At 40.9% G+C, this 23,672-nt stretch overlaps 2 protein-coding genes across 2 annotated transcripts in view; both read right to left on the reverse strand.

Moving 5' to 3' along the window:
• Positions 1-951, reverse strand: part of LOC117087719 (putative cyclin-Y-like protein 3) — a 13,368-nt gene extending 12,417 nt beyond the window's left edge. The window contains exon 1 of the mRNA XM_033218274.1: positions 843-951. The gene's annotated coding sequence lies outside the window, so the exon portion shown is untranslated. The remainder of the gene's footprint in view (positions 1-842) is intronic.
• The window catches only part of LOC117088575 (cyclin-Y-like protein 1), a 26,327-nt gene extending 2,976 nt beyond the window's left edge, over positions 1-23,351 (reverse strand). Inside the window, exons 1-5 of the mRNA XM_033219839.1 lie at positions 22,607-23,351; positions 21,228-21,287; positions 18,822-18,856; positions 10,129-10,164; positions 843-958 (exon numbers count right to left, since the gene is read on the reverse strand). Of these exons, the coding sequence (XP_033075730.1) occupies positions 843-958; positions 10,129-10,164; positions 18,822-18,856; positions 21,228-21,287; positions 22,607-22,964 (605 nt within the window). The 5' untranslated portion in view covers positions 22,965-23,351. The remainder of the gene's footprint in view (positions 1-842; positions 959-10,128; positions 10,165-18,821; positions 18,857-21,227; positions 21,288-22,606) is intronic.
• Between the last annotated feature and the right edge of the window lie 321 nt (positions 23,352-23,672).

Consider the following 23,672-nt stretch of genomic DNA (forward strand, 5'->3'; position numbering starts at 1 on the left):
ACCAAATTTAGCCTGTCTACAGTGAACTCCCCCTTCTTCCAATCCAGCTTTCCTTCCAGCTTCAGCTCTCTCTCTCTCCAGCTGGAAGTTCCAATCCTGCTTCCCGCCAGCATGTGCTGAAATTCCAAAGGGCCTGCAGCTCGATGAAGAGGCCTGCACCTGATCCAATCCCACGGAGGGATTTCTATGCAGGTGCCTAGCAGAAGCCTTCTTTTCTAAGCTCTAGCCAGATGCTAAAGGAGAGGGTATCTTTTATCTCCTGGCTGTGTGGTTGACATTCCTCTAGAGGTTAGTGTGGGGAGGGTAAACCAATCCCAGTCATCTGAAGAGGACTTCATATTCAGAATGAGTCTCACCACAGGAATTGTGTGAGAATGACGTAGAGGTGAGGACACAGCCACGGCTTAGCAGGCTATCTAGCAAAGCCTGTGTCCAAGCCTTACTGGTTCCACATTCCTGAGCTATTTCCGGAGCAGACACAAGAGGTCAGCAGGAACAACAAAGCATTCAGAGCAGCAGCTCCCAGTCACTGCATGCATCAGAAGTGCCCAGGGAATATGGCCTGGGACTCACCTTAGACCTACATTGGAATCTGTTGAGGGAGAAACCAGAAATCTCTCCTGCTGCCTTTAGTAGCAATTATTCTGTGATAAGAAAACAATGGCATCATTTTAAACCATAATGATGATTAAACTCAAATATGTGTATTTACTTTGCTTGCACAGGTTTCTCTTAAAAGATCTGATGATAATTTCAGGAATCTACTTTTAGTTAGAAACACGGCCATACACTGTGTAGGAGACCAGTTGTTAAAGATGCTTTTTAGATAAGAAATATCTTACCAAAGCTGCGATTGCACAGCTGTTAGTTTTATGACTTGAAAAAGAGTACAGAAGTATCTGAAAATACAGTTGCGTTTGGCATCATGCTCGAAGGATTTCCCTGGAGCCTTCTCTTGCTGAAAGAAGAAAAAAGGCAATATAAATATCCACTCAAGAAAACTTTTTAGACCTCTTAAGATGGCAATGTTCACATTTGTGCCCACGTGTCCCTTGCAACAATTTTGATGGGATAAATGTCTTTTAATTTTAGAAATATAAACAGCGGGATCTTAAAATATTTTTGGTTTTCTGCAAACATAGGCCCTAAGATGGTCCTGTGGCTATCATATATCTGAAGAAGGAAGTTTTTAAATTTTTATAGCATTTAAACTGATTTAAATTTAAATTGTTTTCTAATTCTATTCACAGACATTGTGCATATTTGTTAGGACTACTTACAAATACTTATATTGTTTACTGCTATAGAACATTATTTTTTTTTAATGACACATTTTGTTATTTGTATGGTATATTTGCTCCCTTTAGTGCACTAATTAAACAAAGCTGCAAGTCAGCTCTTGCTCCAGCATGCCCACTTGACAACACTCCTTATATAAGATGATTAAACACAACAGAGGGAAGACTTAAAGGTGGGTGATTTTGACTTCAGCATGAACTACATACAACTGAGACAAAAATAGAACCTCAAAGAAAGTGACACTTACTGAAAGTGGATGTATTGGCTCTTCAAATATAGCCAGAGGTCTATTTGCATATCTATAAAATAAGAACGTGCATTTAAGAAATTAATTCGGGAATTGTTAACATCTTGGTGAAGTATCTGCTGGGAGTAGGACCTGGAGGGTGGAGGGAGATACATCTTGTTTGCTTTGGTAAAATTTGTTCACCAAAACAGTTTTTGCACATAATGTCCTGAACTGTGAAGTCTTTTCTACATTGATGAGCCAGACTTGCCTTTAAATACTGACCCCCACCGCTAACAGGAATGGTAATAAACTATATCTATTTTCATTCCTCTAACCTCATGCTGGAACACAAGACCATTTTATAAAGCAGTAGCGGTTGCCAATAAAGTGTTTAGAACTTTTAATAAATGTGAATGAGATTCAGATTTCCCAAATTTTCCTTTATTATACATTTATCATATTTGTTTAAGTAGTTTGAGTTACAAACTTAATTGCCTTTTTATTTTAAAAGAGGCCAGTCTTGAATGAACTTTAAAAAACTAAAACATTGTGTGCTCACTTAGGAAACCAGTGGTTCTCCAAATGTGGTTTGTGTACCCGTGAGATTCCTTAGGAGGTCCAGGATGTCAAAACTTTTTTTTTGTTTGTTTGTTTTTTTGAGACAGGGTTTTGCTCTTTCACCCAGGATGGAGCACAGTGGTACAAACATGGCTCACTACAGGCTTGGCTCCCTGGGCTCAAGCAATCCTTCTGCCTTGGCCTCCCAAGTAGCTGGGATGAAATGTGCACACCACCATGCCCAGCTAATTTTAAATTCTTTTTTGATATAGATGGGGTCTTGCCACATTACTCAGGCTAGTCTCAAACTCTTGGTCCAAGTAATTCTCCCACCTTGGCCTCCCAAAGTGCTGGGATTACAGGTGTCAACCACCACCTATGGCCCAAAATGTTCTTATAAGAATACTAATTCAACCTGAGAAGCTGATTGAAAATAAAACATAAGAATAATTTATTACTTTCTGAAAGTATTAAGACATTGCTTGCTTTCTCACTGTCAACACTTGTAATGATTTCATAAAAGCAAAAGTGGGTAAAACTGCTGGTTTCTCAGTATGAATAAAGGCCATGATGCCAAATTATATTAGTATTCATTCCACTCTTCACTGCCCCTTGCAGTTTTTGTTAAAGTAGCCTGCTTCACTTAATAATGTCCTTGATGAAACAGTAAAAATATAATGGTGTTATTAAATCCTGAACTCTCTTTTTAGTATTCTAAGTAGGAAGTTCACATAAAACACTTCTGCATACTGGAGTATGGTCATGTTAAAGAAAAGCACGGCCGGGCGCGGTGGCTCAAGCCTGTAATCCCAGCACTTTGGGAGGCCGAGACGGGCGGATCACAAGGTCAGGAGATCGAGACCATCCTGGCTAACATGGTGAAACCCCGTCTCTACTAAAAAATACAAAAAATTAGCCGGGCGAGGTGCGGGCGCCTGTAGTCCCAGCTACTCGGGAGGCTGAGGCAGGAGAATGGCGTGAACCTGGGAGGCGGAGCTTGCAGTGAGCTGAGATCTGGCCACTGCACTCCAGCCTGGGCGACAGAGCGAGACTCCGTCTCAAAAAAAAAAAAAAAAAGAAAAGCACTTGTGATTTAATTCTGCGCTGAACAAGCCAATTTTTCACAGAACACCATTTCCATCTGAAAGTATGACTGACTGTCATTCTCAAAAAAGAAGTCAAGTGAGTCTGTCATTTCAAGGAAAATAACAAGAATTTGTTGTCTATAATAAAGCTAAAGCTTTCAAGCTGAAAATCAGGACTTGGAAAACTCATACCTACTACTGGGAGCTTGACAGTGTCTCGATATTTGAAGACATTTTTATAACCATGGTGATACTTATGAAAGTGAATTTTTTTTTAAATTATACTTTAAGTTCTAGGGTACATGTGCATAACGTGCAGGTTTGTTACATATGTATACTTGTGCCATGTTGGTGTGCTGCACCCATCAACTCGTCAGCACCCATCAATTCATCATTTATATCAGGTATAACTCCCAATGCAATCCCTCCCCCCTCCCCCTCCCCATGATAGGCCCCAGTGTGTGATGTTCCCCTTCCCGAGTCCAAGTGATCTCATTGTTCAGTTCCCACCTATGAGTGAGAACATGCGGTGTTTGGTTTTCTGTTCTTGTGATATAGTTTGCTAAGAATGATGGTTTCCAGCTGCATCCATGTCCCTACAAAGGATGCAAACTCATCCTTTTTTATGGCTGCATAGTATTCCATGGTGTATATGTGCCGCATTTTCTTAATCCAGTCTGTCACACATGGACATTTGGGTTGATTCCAAGTCTTTGCTATTGTGAATAGTGCCGCAATAAACATACGTGTGCATGTGTCTTTAGAGTAGAATAATTTATAATCCTTTGGGTATATACCCAGTAGTGGGATGGCTGGGTCATATGGTACATCTGGTTCTAGATCCTTGAGGAATTGCCATACTGTTTTCCATAATGGTTGAACTAGTTTACAATCCCACCAACAGTGTAAAAGTGTTCCTATTTCTCCACATCCTCTCCAACACCTGTTGTTTCCTGACTTCTTAATGATTGCCATTCTAACTGGTGTGAGATGGTATCTCATTGTGGTTTTGATTTGCATTTCTCTGATGGCGAGTGATGATGAGCATTTTTTCATGTCTCTGTTGGCTGTATGAATGTCTTTTGGAGAAATGTCTGTTCATATCCTTTGCCCACTTTTTGATGGGGTTGTGTTTTTTCTTGTATATTTGTTTGAGTTCTTTGTAGATTCTGGATATTAGCCCTTTGTCAGATGAGTAGATTGCAAAAATTTTCTCCCATTCTGTAGGTTGCCTGTTCACTCTGGTGGTAGTTTCTTTTGCTGTGCAGAAGCTCTTTACTTTAATTACATCCCATTTGTCAATTTTGGCTTTTGCTGCCGTTGCTTTTGGTGTTTTAGACATGAAGTCCTTGCCCATGCCTATGTCCTGAATGGTACTACCTAGGTTTTCTTCTAGGGTTTTTATGGTATTAGGTCTAACATTTAAGTCTCTAATCCACCTTGAATTAATCTTCGTATAAGGAGTAAGGAAAGGATCCAGTTTCAGCTTTCTACTTACGGCTAGCCAATTTTCCCAGCACCATTTATTACATAGGGAATCCTTTCCCCATTTCTTGTTTCTCTCAGGTTTGTCAAAGATCAGATGGCTGTAGACGTGTGGTATTATTGCTGAGGACTCTGTTCTGTTCCATTGGTCTATATCTCTGTTTTGGTACCAGTACCATGCTGTTTTGGTTACTGTAGCCTTGTAGTATAGTTTGAAGTCAGGTAGCGTGATGCCTCCAGCTTTGTCCTTTTGACTTAGGATTGTGGTGGCAATGCGGGCTCTTTTTTGGTTCCATATGAACTTTAAAGCAGTGTTTTCCAATTCTGTGAAGAAAGTCATTGGTAGCTTGATGGGGATGGCATTGAATCTATAAATAACCTTGGGCAGTATGGCCATTTTCACAATATTTATTCTTCCTATCCATGAGCATGGTATGTTCTTCCATTTGTTTGTGTCCTCTTTGATTTCACTGAGCAGTGGTTTGTAGTTCTCCTTGAAGAGGTCCTTGACATCCCTTGTAAGTTGGATTCCTAGGTATTTTATTCTCTTTGAAGCAATTGTGAATGGAAGTTCATTCATGATTTGGCTCTCTGTTTGTCTATTACTGGTGTATAAGAATGCTTGAGATTTTTGCACATTGATTTTGTATCCTGAGACTTTGCTGAAGTTGCTTATCAGCTTAAGGAGATTTTGGGCTGAGACAATGGGGTTTTCTAAATATGCAATCATGTCATCTGCAAACAGGGACAATTTGACTTCTTCTTTCCCTAACTGAATAGTCTCTATTTCTCTCTCTTGCCTGATTGCCCTAGCCAGAACTTCCAACACTATGTTGAATAGGAGTGGTGAGAGAGGGCATCCCTGTCTTGTGCCAGTTTTCAAAGGGAATGCTTACAGTTTTTGCCCATTCAGTATGATATTGGCTGTGGGTTTGTCATAAATAGCTCTTATTATTTTGAGGTACGTTCCATCAATACCGAATTTATTGAGCGTTTTTAGCATGAAGGGCTGTTGAATTTTGTCAAAAGCCTTTTCTGCATCTATTGAGATAATCATGTGGTTTTTGTCTTTGGTTCTGTTTATATGCTGGATTACGTTTATTGATTTGCGAATGTTGAACCAGCCTTGCATCCCAGGGATGAAGCCCACTTGATCATGGTGGATAAGCTTTTTGATGTGCTGCTGAATCCGGTTTGCCAGTATTTTATTGAGGATTTTTGCATCGATGTTCATCAGGGATATTGGTCTAAAATTTCTTTTTTTGTTGTGTCTCTGCCAGGCTTTGGTATCAGGATGATGTTGGCCTCATAAAATGAGTTAGGGAGGATTCCCTCTTTTTCTATTGATTGGAATAGTTTCAGAAGGAATGGTACCAGCTCCTCCTTGTACCTCTGGTAGAATTCAGCTGTGAATCCATCTGGTCCTGGACTTTTTTTGGTGGGTAGGCTATTGATTATTGCCTCAATTTCAGAGCCTGCTATTGGTCTTTTCAGGGATTCAACTTCTTCCTGGTTTAGTCTTGGGAGAGTGTAACTGTCCAGAAAATTATCCATTTCTTCTAGATTTTCTAGTTGATTTGCGTAGAGGTGTTTATAGTATTCTCTGATGGTAGTTTGTATTTCTGTGGGGTCGGTGGTGATATCCCCTTTATCATTTTTTATTGCGTCTATTTGATTCCTCTCTCTTTTCTTCTTTATTAGTCTTGCTAGTGGTCTGTCAATTTTGTTGATCTTTTCAAAAAACCAACTCCTGGATTCATTGATTTTTTGGAGGGTTTTTTGTGTCTCTATCTCCTTCAGTTCTGCTCTGATCTTAGTTATTTCTTGCCTTCTGCTAGCTTTTGAATGTGTTTGCTCTTGCCTCTCTAGTTCTTTTAATTGTGATGTTGGAGTGTCAATTTTAGATCTTTGCAGCTTTCTCTTGTGGGCATTTAGTGCTATAAATTTCCCTCTACACACTGCTTTAAATGTGTCCCAGAGATTCTGGTATGTTGTATCTTTGATCTCATTGGTTTGAAAGAACATCTTTATTTCTGCCTTCATTTTGTTATGTACCCAGTAGTCATTCAGGAGCAAGTTGTTCAGTTTCCATGTAGTTGAGTGGTTTTGATTGAGTTTCTTAGTCCTGAGTTCTAGTTTGATTGCACTGTGGTCTGCGAGACAGTTTGTTATAATTTCTGTTCTTGTACATTTGCTGAGGAGTGCTTTACTTCCAATTATGTGGTCAATTTTGGAATAAGTGCGATGTGGTGCTGAGAAGAATGTATATTCTGTTGATTTGGGGTGGAGAGTTCTATAGATGTCTATTAGGTCCGCTTGGTGCAGAGATGAGTTCAATTCCTCGATCTCCTTGTTAACTTTCTGTCTTGTTGATCCGTCTAATGTTGACAGTGGAGTGTTGAAGTCTCCCATTATTATTGTATGGGAGTCTAAGTCTCTTTGTAAGTCTCTAAGGACTTGCTTTATGAATCTGGGTGCTCCTGTATTGGGTGCATATATATTTAGGAGAGTTAGTTCTTCCTGTTGAATTGATCCCTTTACCATTATGTAATGGCCTTCTTCGTCTCTTTTGATCTTTGATGGTTTAAAGTCTGTTTTATCAGAGACTAGGATTGCAACCCCTGCTTTTTTTTGTTCTCCATTTGCTTGGTAGATCTTCCTCCATCCCTTTATTTTGAGCCTATGTATGTCTCTGCATGTGAGATGGGTCTCCTGAATACAGCAGACTGATGGGTCTTGACTCTTTATCCAGTTTGCCAGTCTGTGTCTTTTAATTGGAGCATTTAGTCCATTGACATTTAAGGTTAATATTGTTATGTGTGAACTTGATCCTGCCATTATGATATTAACTGGTTATTTTGCTCGTTAGTTGATGCAGTTTCTTCCTAGCCTCGATGGTCTTTACATTTTGGCATGTTTTTGCAATGGCTGGTACTGGTTGTTCCTTTCCATGTTTAGGGCTTCCTTCAGGGTCTCTTGTAAGGCAGGCCTGGTGGTGACAAAATCTCTAAGCATTTGCTTATCTGTAAAGGATTTTATTTCTCCTTCACTTATGAAACTTAGTTTGGCTGGATATGAAATTCTGGGTTTAAAATTCTTTTCTTTAAGAACGTTGAATATTGGCTCCCACTCTCTTCTGGCTTGTAGACTTTCTGCCGAGAGATCTGCTGTTAGTCTGATGGGCTTCCCTTTGTGGGTAACCCAACCTTTCTCTCTGGCTGCCCTTAAGATTTTTTCCTTCATTTCAACTTTGGTGAATCTGGCAATTATGTGTCTTGGAGTTGCTCTTCTGGAGGAGTATCTTTGTGGCATTCTCTGTATTTCCTGAATTTGAATGTTGGCCTGCCCTACTAGGTTGGGGAAGTTCTCCTGGATGATATCCTGAAGAGTGTTTTCCAACTTGGTTCCATTTTCCCCCTCACTTTCAGGCACCCCAATCAGACGTAGATTTGGTCTTTTTACATAATCCCATACTTCTTGCAGGCTTTGTTCATTTTTTTCTTTTTTTTCTTCTGGTTCTCTTCTCGCTTCATTTCATTCATTTGATCCTCAATCGCTGATACTCTTTCTTCCAGTTGATCGAGTTGGTTACTGAAGTTTGTGCATTTGTCACGTATTTCTCGTGTCATGGTTTTCATCTCTGTCATTTCGTTTATGACCTTCTCTGCATTAATTAGTCTAGCTGTCAATTCTTCCACTCTTTTGTCACGATTTTTAGTTTGTTTGCGCTGGGTACGTAATTTCTCCTTTAGCTCTGAGAAGTTTGATGGACTGAAGCCTTCTTCTCTCATCTCATCAAAGTCATTCTCTGTCCAGCTTTGATCCGTTGCTGGCGATGGGCTGCGCTGCTTTGCAGGGAGAGATGCGCTCTTATTTTTTGAATTTCCAGCTTTTCTGTCCTGGTTTTTCCCCATCTTTGTGGTTTTCTCTGTCTCTGGTCTTTGATGATGGTGACGTACTGATGGGGTTTTGGTATAGGTGTCCTTCCTGTTTGATAGTTTTCCTTCTGACAGTCAGGACCCTCAGCTGTAGGTCTGTTGGAGATTGCTTGAGGTCCACTCCAGACCCTGTTTGCCTGGGTATCAGCAGCAGAGGTTGCAGAAGATAGAATATTGCTGAACAGCGAGTGTACCTGTCTGATTCTTCCTTTGGAAGCTTCCTCTCAGGGGTGTACTCCACCCTGTGAGGTGTGGGGTGTCAGACTGCCCCTAGTGGGGGATGTCTCCCAGTTAGGCTACTCAGGGGTCAGGGACCCACTTGAGCAGGAAGTCTGTCCCTTCTCAGATCTCAACCTCCGTGTTGGGAGATCCACTACTCTCTTCAAAGCTGTCAGACAGAGCTGTTTGCGTCTGCAGAGGTTCTGCTGCCTTTTTGTTGTTGTTTTTTTTTTAGCTGTGCCGTGTCCCCAGAGGTGGAGTCTACAGAGACAGGCAGGTTTCCTTGAGTTGCTGTGAGCTCCACCCAGTTCGAGCTTCCCAGTGGCTTTGTTTACCTACTTAAGCCTCAGCAATGGCGGGCGCCCCTCCCCCAGCCTTGCTGCTGCCTTGCGGTTAGATCGCAGACTGCTGTGTTAGCAATGAGGGAGGCTCCGTGGGCGTGGGACCCTCCCGGCCAGGTGTGGGATATATTCTCCTGGTGTGCCCGTTTGCTTAAAGCGCAATATTGGGGTGGGAGTTACCCAATTTTCCAGGTGTTGTGTGTCTCAGTTCCCCTGGCTAGGAAAAGGGATTCCCTTCCCCCTTGCGCTTCCCAGGTGAGGCGATGCCTCGCCCTGCTTTAGCTCTTGCTGGTCGGGCTGCAGCAGCTGACCAGCACCGATTGTCCGGCACTCCCTAGTGAGATGACCCCAGTACCTCAGTTGAAAATGCAGAAATCACCGGTCTTCTGTGTCGCTTGCGCTGGGAGTTGGAGACTGGAGCTGTTCCTATTCAGCCATGTTGCTCCGCCCCGAAAGTGAATTTTTTTGACACTATATATGAACTGAAGTAATATTTTCCAAATAGCCAGTGCATAATATTATAAAAGCCAGTGAGGGGAAAGATCCATTTATTGTACAAGAAAGATCCATGATTATTAGTGGAATGAATTCATTGATATGTACAATCCCATTATAACTGTTTTAATAAATCAGCATTTGTGAAGTTTTGGTGTGGTTAAAGGATACCCACAATTACTTGAAAGCTTTAAAAATACACATTTTTCCTGCTATATATTTGCATGAGGCTACTTCATCTTTTTATTTCTTCTTTACAATAAATTGCAAACAAGACATAAACAAATACACTTTGAGATCCTCAATAATTTAAGGGTTAAAAGACTCTTGCAGACCAAAAACCCCACAAATGATTCACTTTAATACTGTAAGATAAGCACTCTACAGCTTATAATGTCTATAGTTAAAACCTAACAGCGTGTGTCATATTATACCAAGTGATGAGGTGGAGTAACAAGGCAGGTTTTCAAAGAGCTCACCTGTGCTTTATGTTGTAATATATTGCCAAAGTCACACTGTGGAGGGGAAAAAAACATATTTGTAAGAACTGATTTTATCATTTGTTAGGCCTGAATATATGTTTTTAAAAGGAGAGGAGGGAATTCTCTTAGTGGCCCTGAAATCTTCTCATTCAAAACAGTACCATATGAGCACTTTTCTTTTGTTTTAGTTCTCTGGCTTTATAGTGAAAATAGGAGAACCAAAATGCTAGGCAATATGCTGTTAGACGATGTTTCTGCTGATGGTTATTATATATAAATAATTACATATTTTCCCTGTCACTTGCTCTTCTACCCATAGAACCTTTCATCCCGTGCAAGTCACTCACATCTATGTGTACATATGCTTATATTTAGGCCATATAGTAGTGTTTTGCTTTTTAAGCGGCTAGGCCCTGCATTTCAGCTGATTTAGTTCATCACTTACTCACCCGTTTGTCATTATTTCCCTAAAAGCACATAATGAATGTGCTTTATACCAAATAAAGTAACTTAAAATCACCTATGCATAATTATTAGCGGAAAATTTATTAGTAAACATAATGCACACAAAAATTGATGACACTTGTAGCTATCCTGAAATAAGCAGCACCAAACACACAGTGTAACACCGCATCATAAAATACTCACGACAGGTATTTCCACATCCGTTTAAACAAAATATTAGTGAACAAATACAACCTACTCTTCAGATGTATGTTACTGTGGTCCTAAGTCATCCTCAGATGTTGTGTGTCAGCAAACAGAGGTTTCTCTTGGATAAGTTCTGTGCTTCCATTTGCCCTCAGCATTTAAAATGAGGCTCAGAATAACTTGAGAAGGCAAATTTGGGTTGTAAAAAGTAGGCCTTACAACATTATTAGCATCTAAGATGGATATTTCTATAGCGCCTCAAACAGTTTCATCTCCAAATTGATTTCAAAATCACAGAACTTAGAGTTACATGCTGAAAAGGACCACTGAACCTTACATGACACCCATTTTACAAATAAGAGAACCAAGGCTTCAAACTGATTTGCCCAAGGTCCCCACATAGTGCTTTTGTGAACTGCAGGTGTTCACAAAACACCATGGTATGGTTTAAATTTAAGCATATGCACACATACATAGAAATGACTTGCACAGACGAAAGGCTCTATGGGTAGGAAAAAGAGCAAATGACAGGGAAAACGTGTAATTTATACGTTAGAACCATCACTCCTCCACGCAAAGGAAGCAGTGGCCCCCTTGTTTGCTGCACACTGGATCACCCGAGGAGCTTTTAAAATGGCCTCACCGCCAGCTGGAGACATTCTGATTTAATTGGTATTGGGTGTGATTTGGGCATCAGGGTTGTTGGTAAAGTTCCCCAGCTGATTCCAATGTGCAGCAAAGTTTAGGAATGACTGAGTTAGGGTTAAGGTCAGAATCATCTGGGATGCTTTTATCCATATAATGATGCCTCACATGCTTAACCGTTTTTCTAAAAGGCTTGTGAGTGCCCAGAGATGGAGAGAATGTGGAGCTGGGAAGATGCATGTGTTTGCAAACATATATTTTGAAGAAACATTTATATGTGATTCTAGTATGGCTCACTCATCCCTTGGAGAACAATGGACTACTAACCATGAAAAACATTTTTCAAAAGCCAATTTGCTGTATTAATTTGCTCAGTAAATCTTATTTAATCAAAGTAAATATATCAAACGATCCCTTCTGAAATTTGAGAGCAAATTAAAACTAACTGTATTTCAAAAATACACTTCTAGGCCAGGCATGGCAGCTCATGCCTGTAATCATAGCACTTTGGGAGGCTGAGTTGCGTGGATTGCTTGAGCCCAGGAGTTTGAAACCAGCCTGGTCAACACAGCAAAACCCCATCTCTAAAAAGGAAAAAAAAATCTGTTTTAAAAAAACTTGTAAGACTTAGATGACGCTGGAAGAAAAAGCAGAACCTCTACTTGTTTGAGCAAGGTGAAGCTTAACAACTACTTTTGAATTGCATACTGAAACATCAGAATCTTTTGAAATCAGAAGAAACCAGGGACTTGCGCCAAAACAGAGTGCCTTTTTACTTAGGGTTGAATACAAATATTAAGTGATGGCTCCATAGAGGCCAAAGCTCAGGGCTTTAGACATAGATGGAGTCTAGTTCCTACTGAAACAGAATTTGATCTCAGTAATTGTTATACCTGAGAGAGGAAAGTGACATTATTATGAGTAAATTTACCATTTTTAATTAAATTAGGTTACTGACAAATTAGCTTAAAAAGCTAGTACATTAGAAACAAAATTAAGCTTGTAAGCTAGTCATGTTTATAGACTGGAAAGTTAAGTTAGGGATAAGGACATTAACATTCAAAGGCAGACTTCTCAAACTGTTTTCCTGAAAATCAACACTCATAATCTAGGGAGATGTTAATAATGTTCCCTGGCCATCTCCAATGGAACTGGGTTTTGTTGTGACTTTTAAAAAAGTATTTATTTTATTTTATTTTGTTTTTTAAATTTTATTTTATGACAGAGTCTCTCTCTGTTGCCCAGGCTAGAGTGCAGTGTCGTGACCTCTGCTCACTGCAAGCTCCGCCTCCCGAGTTCACACCATCCTCCTGCCTCAGCCTCCCAAGTAGCTGGGACTACAGGCGCCCGCCACTGCGCCCGGCTAATTTTTTGTATTTTTAGTAGAGACGGGGTTTCACTGTGTTAGCCAGGATGGTCTCGATCTCCTGACCTCCTGATCTGTCCGCCTCAGCCTCCCAAAGTGCTGGCATGAGCCACCGTGCCTGGCCTATTGTGACTTTTTAAAGAAACTTGAACCCGTCGTTCAAGGGTGTTTTGAAAAGTCATGTGTGATTGTGGCCTATGAAGTGCTCGTGCATGATGGGAAAATTTAAATGCAGATACACTATGGCACCACTGGAGGACAAGCTGTACCTTGTTCCAAGAGTACTTTCCAAAGTAGTACTCATCGTCTTAGGCCTGTAGCCCATAAAGAACTAATAATTTCTCCCAGAAATATCCAATAAAAAGCACCTCTCTTTCCCATTAGGTTCAACACTGTCATAACATAAATGCATCAAATAAATAGCTACACTATTTCTGGGATTGCTTATTTGCTATCTGGCTTTCCCTTCTGCCACACAGCATCTGAGGTTAAAAGAGAAACAGAAAATTCATATTTAGGTCCCAGCAATCCATATATGATTGACATCAATTTCTTAAACTGCTTGCTGAAAAGGGAAACCAAATGGCTGAGATGACAGAGGATAGCCGGGATGCTTTTAGCATATGGGCGTCTGTCACTCAGCCCTTGGAAGCCTCATTGTACTCACCTTTCTAGTGTGTGTCTAAGATCAGGCTGGCTGACTGTGCTGTTATCTAATAATATGGTGGAACATGAGCTGTATTTTCTATCAAGATGCCATGGAGGTATCTGAAGGAGAAAGAAGATAGAGAAAAATGTCACAGTAGGCTGAACCTACAAAAGTGTGGACTGTTTTCCTTAGTCAAAATGTCCAACAATAAAGCATTAAGGTATTTCTTATGCCCCGTGACCTGCCTGAGTGTGGTATCGTGAGCAGCTCTATGGGAAACTCATTGGGGGTGCTTCACTTCCGCAGGTGATGTTCGAGGAATGGGTTATAAAATGCTGCCCTTGCTATGATACCAATTATCAAACCTGGCTCTATTATGAATTCCCTTTATAAATAATGGGACAAGTTTAAAATAAAATTTCATGTTCTTTTAATTATGCAGTAAAAAGCAGCTGAGATTTTCTATTTCTATTATTCATTAACTACAACAAAACGTCATACATTAAAAAATATTGGCACAAGACCATTTTTATTGCAGCAAATAAAGACCTAATACTACATTCACTAAATTGCTAATCCTAATCCTAAGTGTGCTCATTCAAGAGACAGTGTGATAGAACCAGCATTTTAGAGTCAGAGACTCTGCGTGCTAGGGCGGCTCAGTGACCAAACAAGTGAGGGGCCGTAGGTTTCTCTGGGCCTGTTTCCTTGGGGGAAGATAGAAAAAGTACTGCTTTAAGACTCTCTCACATCTGAAAATGAGATGATGAAAACAACTTCGGGAATTTAACTTTCACTTCATGTTTACATAAGACTGCTATTACATTACTCAAATGAGAACCTCTGAGAATACTTTGCATTCATTTCAAAAGTTGATTGATTTTATCCTGTAAGTTATTTGACACACATCATGGCACTTTCCTGCCTCACTCATGCTGCTCTCTGCCCGGAATAGCTATTTCCCCCTTGTCCCAGCAAGCTTCACCTCCTCTGCCTTCTGGGATCCCTCTGCCAGCAGCCACACCACAAAACATTTCCGGTTTTGTGTACTCCTCAGTTTAATTCACCGTTTGTTACATGATAGCAATTGCCTGCAGAGCATCCCTCTGGTGAGAAAGTAAGCCTCTCCAGGGGAGGGAGGGCCCTTCCTCTCCTACCTGCAGCTGCTGAGCACAGAATGTTGGAGAAATGAGTGCTTGACAAGTTATTTAAATCAGTTACAATTTGAAAGGTATATCTTCCTACAGTTACAAATCGGTGAAAATCTATCTGCAGTGCTATCAGAGAGGTTACAGTGAACCTTTCCAGCCCTCTAGAAAATAAAGTATCTCTAAAACACTTTAAAAGTATCTATTCGTTTGTCAAGAGTGCAACAGTCAATATGGAAACTGCCTCATCTATGTTTAAAAAAATGCTCTTCCTGGCTGGGCACGGTGGCTCACTCCGGTAATCTCAGCAGCTTGGGAGGCTGAGGCAGGTGGATCATGAGGTCTGGAGTTCAAGACCAGCCTGGCCAAGATGGTGAAACCTCATCTCTACTAAAAATACAAAAATTAGCTGGGTGTGGTGGTGGGTGCGTGTAATCCCAGCTACTCAGGAGGCTGAGGCATTCCAGCCTGCGTGACAGAGCAAGACTCCGTCTGAAAACAAAACAAAACGAAACAAAACTCTTTCTTAAAAATGGCAGTAACCAAATCCTGGTTACCAAATAGTTGAAGAGATCAACAGCATTATTTAAAATCACAAATAACCAATTATTTTAGCTTTTAAAAAAATAACTCAGATGAGCCTTCCTTCCTCCTGTTGGGATATGCTTATCTGCATCATGTTATCACACTCTTCCATCAGGGCCTCCCACAGGTACATAAAAGACAGGGAAGGGAGAAGATCTAGTGATTGTTTATAAAAGTACACAGTATTTTAAAATTGCCTGTAGCCAGTAATCAGAAATATCCATACAGTCTAACACCATTTTGCTTGTTTTAGATGCTTTTTACTGTAAATTCACTTACTTCTTAACAAAAATCCCAGATGTTTTTGAACAATATTACTATATGAAGGACCAAATTTTCCTTCAAGGTAGAAATGTTTTAACTTTAGCTAAACTCTTATGTTTCTTAAGCTATTCTATTAATATGTATACTTTACATTAACAGTGTATGTGTGTCGATGTACATACTTTTATTGCCTCAAAAAACAAATATACATGAAAAATGAAAATTGACTCATTCAGATACTTTCATTCCAAATGAAAGAAGGTATCCCTTAAGGTCACTCCTATTAGGGGTAATACAGCATAATACTACACCATAACAAAAGTTGTTTCTGAGGAAAAATCCATATATGAGAATAAAAAGAACAGAAAAAAAAAATGTACCCAAACACAGACTAGTTGGTACAGCTTTAGATGATATCTGTCCCCCTTTTGTTCTATTTAAAATTTCGTATAGTGAACATATATTGTTTTTTGTTTTTGTTTTTGTTTTTTAATTCTTGCTGTTTCTCACCCTGGAGTGCAGTGGCCTGAACTCACCTCACTGCAATCTCTGCTTCCCAAGTTCAAACAATTCTCCTGCCTCAGTCTCCTGTGTAGCTGGAAATACAGGCGTGTGCCACCATGCTGGGCTAATTTTTGTATTTTTAGTAGAGACGGTTTCACCATGTTGGCCAGGCTGGTCTTGAACTCCTGGCCTCAAGTGATCCACCTGCCTCAACCTCTCAAAGTGCTGGGATACAGGTGTGAGCCAACATGCCCAGCTCTCAAGATCACTTTTTTCTCCCAATTTTTTCACAAGACATGTTTCAGATATTTTAAAAATAATTAATGACTTTTAGCTAACTTAAAAATTTCTAACACTTTGTACACTAACAAAAACAGTTCCATCTATGTTGTACAGCAATAGGACCACATGGCAGGTATAGAGTTTGAATAGAATTCTTACACAAGGTCTGAGTGGAAAAGTGTAATATGCTTATTGTAGGTATAAATAGAAATTGTCTGAATTAATGTATAATTATGTCAAATTTAAACTTAGATTTACACCTATATATGGGTTCTAAATTTGCATTAAATATGATGGATTGAGCAGAAATTTATTTTCTCTTCCTTCTGAAATCTCATTAGCATTAGTCATAAAATAAACATTATATACAGGACCAGGAGACAGGATAGACGGCAGATGATTCTGAGTCAATGTTGTGAGTTGAAAAGCAGATAGAGGAGTGGCAACTGACATGGAAGCACAACTTTGGAGCTGGCAGGGAGTGACTGGAACAGAAACAAGCAATCTTGTTTGAAGAACCCAACCCAGGCTCCAAAATCAGAGGCACATGGTACCTGGGAAGGTAGCGTGAAATATACAAGACGAGCAAGTTCAACTGTAAATCTGTGCTTAGAGCCTCAAGTCTACCTCTCCTCCCATCTAAAAGGAATTTGGATGTGTATTCTCTGGATATATTATACCTGAGGGTTTCTGGGCTCAGAGCTACAAGGGCTGAAACCTGGGAAATGGGAATAAATTGCACACACAAAGTGAAACTCCACCTTCCTTCCCAACCCTGCTTCTGGAAAGCCAGCAGCCATGCTTGCACTGCCCAGGCAGAAAACTGGGAGACCCTTCTTGGAAGAAAACGGAAGCAATGCAAAGAAAATACCCTCATACCCTCATATGATACACTGAGGTCCCCCAAAACAAAAGCTGACTTGACCTCCAAATCCCCACAATGAGACCCCTCAGTGAACAAAGGTCCCGCTTCCAAATAGAGAAAGCCAAAGGCCACCATACATCTGAGGAAGTCTCCAATAAGAGTTCAAAATAACAGGAAAAAGGAATTCCTGGGACCAGTAAAAATCAGGAGCAAAACTTTTTAAAAAATCTTAAAATAATCTCCTTAAGGAGGTAAAAAAGTCAATAGAAGAGTTAGCACAGAAAGTCAAACAATCTCTAAGAAGCAGAGCAAAAGACAAATTGGAAAATAGGAGGGGAAGAAATTAAAGGCCAATACAGAAATACTGGTCTAAGAGGCTCAATATCTGAATCATAAGAATATTAAAATAATAATAATAGAGAAAATAGGACAATTCTCTAAAAGAGATAGTCTGCAGACTTAATGGCCGCAATAAAATAAAAGGTTCCCACGAAGCTGTATTATACAATTTCAGAATCCCAGGAATAGAGAAGGTCCTAAAAAGCTCGAGAAATGTAAAAATGTGTGAAATATGATGTATCACACAATGGCAATAGTTTCAAGAACAGTATAATGAAAACACAATACAGAAATGTCTTCAGAGCCATGAAATTTAGTTTTCGCTGTAGGATTTTATACTCTATAACAAAGGAGGAGTTTTGAGAGAGGCTAGCTCTCTATACATGTATGCCCATGAGCTTTTCCTCAGAAACTGTGCTCCAGCACCACTGGGGAGGAACACAAGGCAGAGGGCAATGCACAGTCTAGGACTCAGGGATCCAACATGAGTGGTCACAGAAGAGTTCAGAGAGGCCTCCCAGGCAAACAGGCTCAGGGCAGCCTAGGGAAACACAGTCCATCCTGGAGGAGGATAACCAAAGGCCAAGGAAAGTTGCTTCCAGAGAAAACATGGAACATATGTTTTAGTAGATAAAATATTATTTTTGATAGGCATGTAACAAATGTTACAACACTTGGGGAAGAATAGCTGTCAAAAAAGAGGCAAAGGAACATAGTCAGAAAATTAATTCCACACACAAAATAATGAAGGATGTGAAAACAAAGAGGCCAGCTGGGGGCTAATGGTCGCATTTGGCTTTATGAGCTATCATGGGCTAGGAAAAGGGGGGTTATCTGGGAGAAGTGCAGACGTGTTCAGATTTCAGAATTATTTCAGAGAAACAATGAAGGATGTACAAGGAGGAGGCACAGTCAGAATACTACATGACTCAGCAGTGAATAATATGTGCATGGTCATAATCATGTAAATATCAATTAGTGATTTAATAAAAAATGTGTTTCAGGTGGAAGAAACGGGGAGGGAAATAAGGTCACAGTGGAGTGAGGAAGCTACGCTTTCACCTGCTATGACAGGAAGTCAGCAGAAAGTGTTGAAGAAAGTGGATTTAGCTATTTTTAATTTTATTGGAATACAAAAGATTAAATATTTAAGGCAGATATTTTTATCACAACCAAATTTTGTAACTTAAATGTCAGACACCCTTAAACATGGTCATAGTAAGCTAAAGACTTACTTAAAGTATAAATCTGATACTTAGGAAAATAGAAGAGATTTAGAAAATCCACCAAAAAATGATCATGCTAATAGCACTGACTTCCTGTTAAATTTTTAAGGAATCATGACAGAGTTTTAATTCAAACAATTTCTTAACTTTTCAAAAGCTTACTTACATAATATAGGTGAGAGCTCCTCCTCTTTTCTTGCACTAAGAATGAAAAAATAACTAATCAGTTCTGGCATAAATACCATAGAATAAAAGTAGTTGCTAATCATCTGATTATCACTATATAAAATGAGATAAAATTCCATTTTTAAAAATTCTTACCAACAAAATTTATAATTTAAATAATCTGGCAGGATGAATCTCATAAAGTAAAATCTAAAAATATAGTTTTACTTTTTGACCTAACAGATATTCTGTTGCATAAAAATGAAAGAATTCCCATATACACAAGGAAAGGCAAAACAAATTAGGCAATGTGTGTGCCCTCCAAATCTCATGTTGAAATGTAGTCCTCAGTGCTGGAGGTCGGGAAGTATTTGGATCATGGGGGCAGATTCCTCATGAATGGATTAGTGCCATCCCCTTGGTGATGAGTGAGTTCCTGCTCTGAGTTCATGCATGATCTTCTTGGGTTTTTGTTGTTTGTTGTTGTTGTTGTTGTTGTTGTTGTTCTGAGATGGGGTCTCACTCTGATGCCCAGGCTAGAGTACAGTGCCGTGATTATGGTTCAATGCAACCTTGACCTCCTGGGCTCATGTGATCCTCCCACCTAAGCCTGTGGAGTAGCTGGCGCTGCAAGCATGAACCACCACACCTGGCTAATTTTTAAATGTTTTGTAGAGACAGGGTCTCATTATGTTGGCCAAGGCTGGTCTCAGACTCTGGCCTGAAGTGATCTGCCTGCCTCAGCCTCCCAAAGTGCTGGAGTTACAGGCGTGAACCACTGCACCTGGCCTGATCTGCTTGTTTAAAAGCAGGCAACACCTCCCACTCTCTCTTGCTCCTCTCAATATGCGAGAGATGACTTCCCCTTCCACCATGATTATTAGGTTCTTGAAGCCCTTGCCAGAAGCAGATGCTAGCACCACACTTCTCGTACGGCCTGTAGAACTGTGAGCCAATAAAGCCTCTTTTCTTTATAAATTATCCAGTTTCAGGTATTCCTTCATAGAAATGCCAAAATACAGGACAGATGAGAAATGTAGCTAGTAAAAAATTTACCTATTGTATATATGAACCCCTAAGCAGTAGTGTTTTCTGATTCTACATTTACACATAGCTTACTTTCATTACCAGGATCTGATAGCTGACAGCTCTAAGAACCAGTTTCTGGCCAGGAGCCAATCTCTAGATGCACTAGAATCCCTGCAAACATCCCAAATGACTTATCGGTCATCTACTAATATGTCACTAAAAAAAAAAAATGGGTCTTTACACAACTGAAAAGTAGCCTATCTTAAACTCAAATGTTAAAATGAGTGTGCTAACATAACTGAACATGGATGGCATCCTCAGCACACAAAATCATTTTGTTCTAACACAGGTCCGAAGGAAAAAAGCTACAAGGAGGACTTGGGCCACACTTTGTTCCCTATAGTGCCTCCTGCTTTGAAGTTGAACTGGTCTCACTGACACACATTTCTCATTGCTGAAGGGATAGGGACATGGGGTAGGTTTTCTTCTACTTCCATATACTCCGTGTGTGAGAAGCCCATGGCTCTGGAAGAAACTGAGAAATACAACAATCCTAACCAGAAGTTACCAGCTCAAGACAGGCAAAGTCGACACAAACTATGAAAATGCAGGGGAGAAACCCATGTTTTATTGTGTGGCATTACTTCAGATGTTGTTATAGAATCTCCACTTCTTGTATTCTTGCTGCAATAACCGAAAAACATGGTGTATGGCTTTTTTGAAAATAAAGTGAGATTTAACAGAATGTCACAAAAAATAAACAGGAGTACAGAAAACTACAGTTCTATTCTCATCCTAAAACAAGCAGGATGTGGAAACTTTACACTAGTTTCACACACTAAGGCTAACCTGGAAAACAGCACAGGCCATGTTTACCTTTCCATTACATTCGAATGAAAAAGTTCTGAGTAGCATGAACATGGATGTGACAGGCTCGTGTGGTTAGAGCACTGTGTAAAAAGGAGGCCAGAATCACAGATCCAATCTAGAACAATGGATTCTTTTGATTTGTTCAAGTGAAATCCAAGCTGTAGCCTAAATCCTATCACTCATCATTAAAATGTACTCTTTGGAGCAAGGGAAAAATGGCAAAGATGTATGAAGAAAAAGGCATAAATCCATGACTACTAAATTAAATCATGTGGCCAATTAATTGCATTGATAAAAATGTCACCAAATGTGTAAACACAAAGTCTGCATGTTTCCATGAACAGTGACAACTAAAGGAAATTATATCACATATTAATTTAAGACACGTAAATATATGAAAAGTTGAAAAGTTTTAACTAATATCTGAGTTCCTCTAAATACTTTCTGTAATACACAAAACAGAGAGGTTGTAGTTTTTTGCTTGGAGGAAGAAACAATATTGTCTTACCACTCATTTGATATTTTCTCAGGAAGAGTGTGCTTTCCCTTGGATGGTCAGAAGTAAAATCTGTAGAGGAAGAAGAAGGAAAAATGTAATAATTTAGATGAGCAGAAAAGATTCTTTTTAAAGCTACACATCCATTTTAATCACTTTTAACAGTCTTGAGAAAAGTTTTTAGTGATAAATGTAAAGAAAATAAAGGATACAATGTCCCAATTCTACTGGAGAATGCAAAAATCACAGAAGTTCTCCACGTATGTGGAATAAAACAGGCTGTGTCTGGGACTTCTTTTTAAAATTTGCACCTAAATAAACTGATGCAACTTGTAGATGAATCATATACATGCCCTCCTCCTCCTTCTTATCAAATAAAACCACCCTCCTCTATGCTGCTATTACCAGCACATTTTAGGGAAAGTCTCAAGCAGCAAGTGATGCTGTGGTCAATTACTGTCAGACACCGGCTCAATATGTCAAATATGTAAAAACAAAGAGCTGTTTTGGGCAAAAAACAATTTTTTAAAGAGACAGGGTCTCACTCGGTTGCCTGGGCTGGAGTGGTGCAATGGTGCAATGGAGCCAGCATAGCTCACTGAAGCCTCAAACTCCTGGGCTCAAGAGATCCTCTTGCAGCTGAGACTATTGGTGCAAGCCACCATTCCTGGCTAAGTTTTAATCTTTTTTTTTTTTTTTTTGTAGCGACAGGGTGATACATGAGACATACGTGGAAATGTGTTGTAAATCCTAAAGAATGATATAAAGAGTCTATTTTGGGCTCTCATCCAGCACTATCCATCTACTGCCTAGTGTGTAAAACCACTCAGAGGCTTACCTTACACCACCAAACAAGGAACAACATTCACAAGTACTTGCATGCTTTGTGTATAAAGGTACAATTCATTCACATACTGTCTTTGTTCATTCTTTCACGATTTGTGAATATTCCGAGAGTACAGTACTTTCTATCTACAAAGGCTTCATCATGAAGCTTAATAATTCTAACGTTTAAATAAATTAAAAGGCCAACCAAAGTTTAAACAGAAGAGCTGTAAGACACTTCCTCTATAGGAATGAAATCTGTAGCATACATTTTCTATTTTGAAAACTTAGTTTTCGCCTAGCCTTGGGGGATGAGAAAGGGGCCAGAACTGGGCACTGGGGTAGGGAGGAGGAAAGAAACCACCAGATGCAGCAGGTAAAAAAAATGGGGGTGGGGGGGTTGGGCACGAGGCAAGGGCAGGCCTCCTGCCTGGTGCCTGGGCCTAGGAAAGCTGGCTAGGGGCAGGAGGGGGGAGCCCGAGGCTGTGGATGCCTCTAAGGGGGACCTTGGGTCAGCAGCGGCCAAAGATGCACCTGAGGGCAAACAGTATCAGTCGCCTCCTTACCTTTGGGCGTCTCCTGGTCACTGATGTTCTGCAAGTCATGGCCCTCGCGGGCTCCCAAATCCGACTGGGCAGGCTCCACATCACTGGGGTGTGGCGCTACTGCCACCTCCGCCTCCGTGAGGTTATAGCTGCAGGGCGGTTCCGCCCACCGCACCCTGCGCTGACTTGGCTTGAGGCAGGCATTAGGGAGCAGCATGTTGCATCTGCGGCGCCTCTGCTCCTCTCTGCCTTGGCCTACACCATTGCTTGAGGCTGCCTCATAGATGTCAGCGCTGCAGGACAGCTCCCCAGACCTCCTGCGCTGGCCCCGCTTGGGGCTGGCGTTGGTGCCAAAGCAACAGCTCAGCGTGATCCCCATGGGGTAACTCGGGTCCTCTCTAGCAGCTTGGGCCTTCCCTTGCTTCCAAGTCTGCAGAGCTTAGCACTTCCACCTCTTCCCAGCAAAGGCACGCTGGCAGGGCCAGCCCCTGGCTATGGGGCTGCACCCCACCAGCAGCCCGCACCCCGCCTCAGCCGCCTCCCCTGAGCTGACTCCTCTGCAAGGGTCCCTTGGGAACCTGCTTGGTTTATTTAGAACGGGTCTAGATGCAACAAGCCTGAGAGCTGTGATTGCGGAGAAGAGCGCACAGACGGAGCTCCTCCTCCTTCCACTTCTTCCCACCAACTGAAGGAGGTTGCCCTGCCAACCGCCAGCGCTCCCTCCTGGTTCCCAGGAACCAATCAGGCCCAGAGTACCCTCCACGCGGCCCCGCCCCATTGTGAGGTGGGAGCCTAGGCCCCTGGCTCACCAGGCCCCGCCCTGCTGGCAGCCCCGACCCCCCTTTCATTCATTGCTAGCTGCTGGGAGCTTTCAGGTTTCTCCACTGTGAGGAAGATCTGATGGTTTCAGCCAAGGAAAAGACTTATGTAAAAGAAAACCGGGCCTGGAGCGGTGGTTCACATCTGTAACCCAAAACTTTGGGAGGCCAAGGCGGGCAGGTCACGAGGTCAGGAGATCGAGACTATCCTGGCTAACATGGTGGAAACCGGTCCCTAGTAAAAATACCAAAAAAAAAGCCGGGTGTGG

The sequence above is a fragment of the Trachypithecus francoisi genome, unplaced genomic scaffold (genome assembly GCF_009764315.1).
Source record: "Trachypithecus francoisi isolate TF-2019V2 unplaced genomic scaffold, Tfra_2.0 Lachesis_group10, whole genome shotgun sequence".
In the NCBI taxonomy this organism is placed as follows: Eukaryota; Metazoa; Chordata; class Mammalia; order Primates; family Cercopithecidae; genus Trachypithecus; species Trachypithecus francoisi.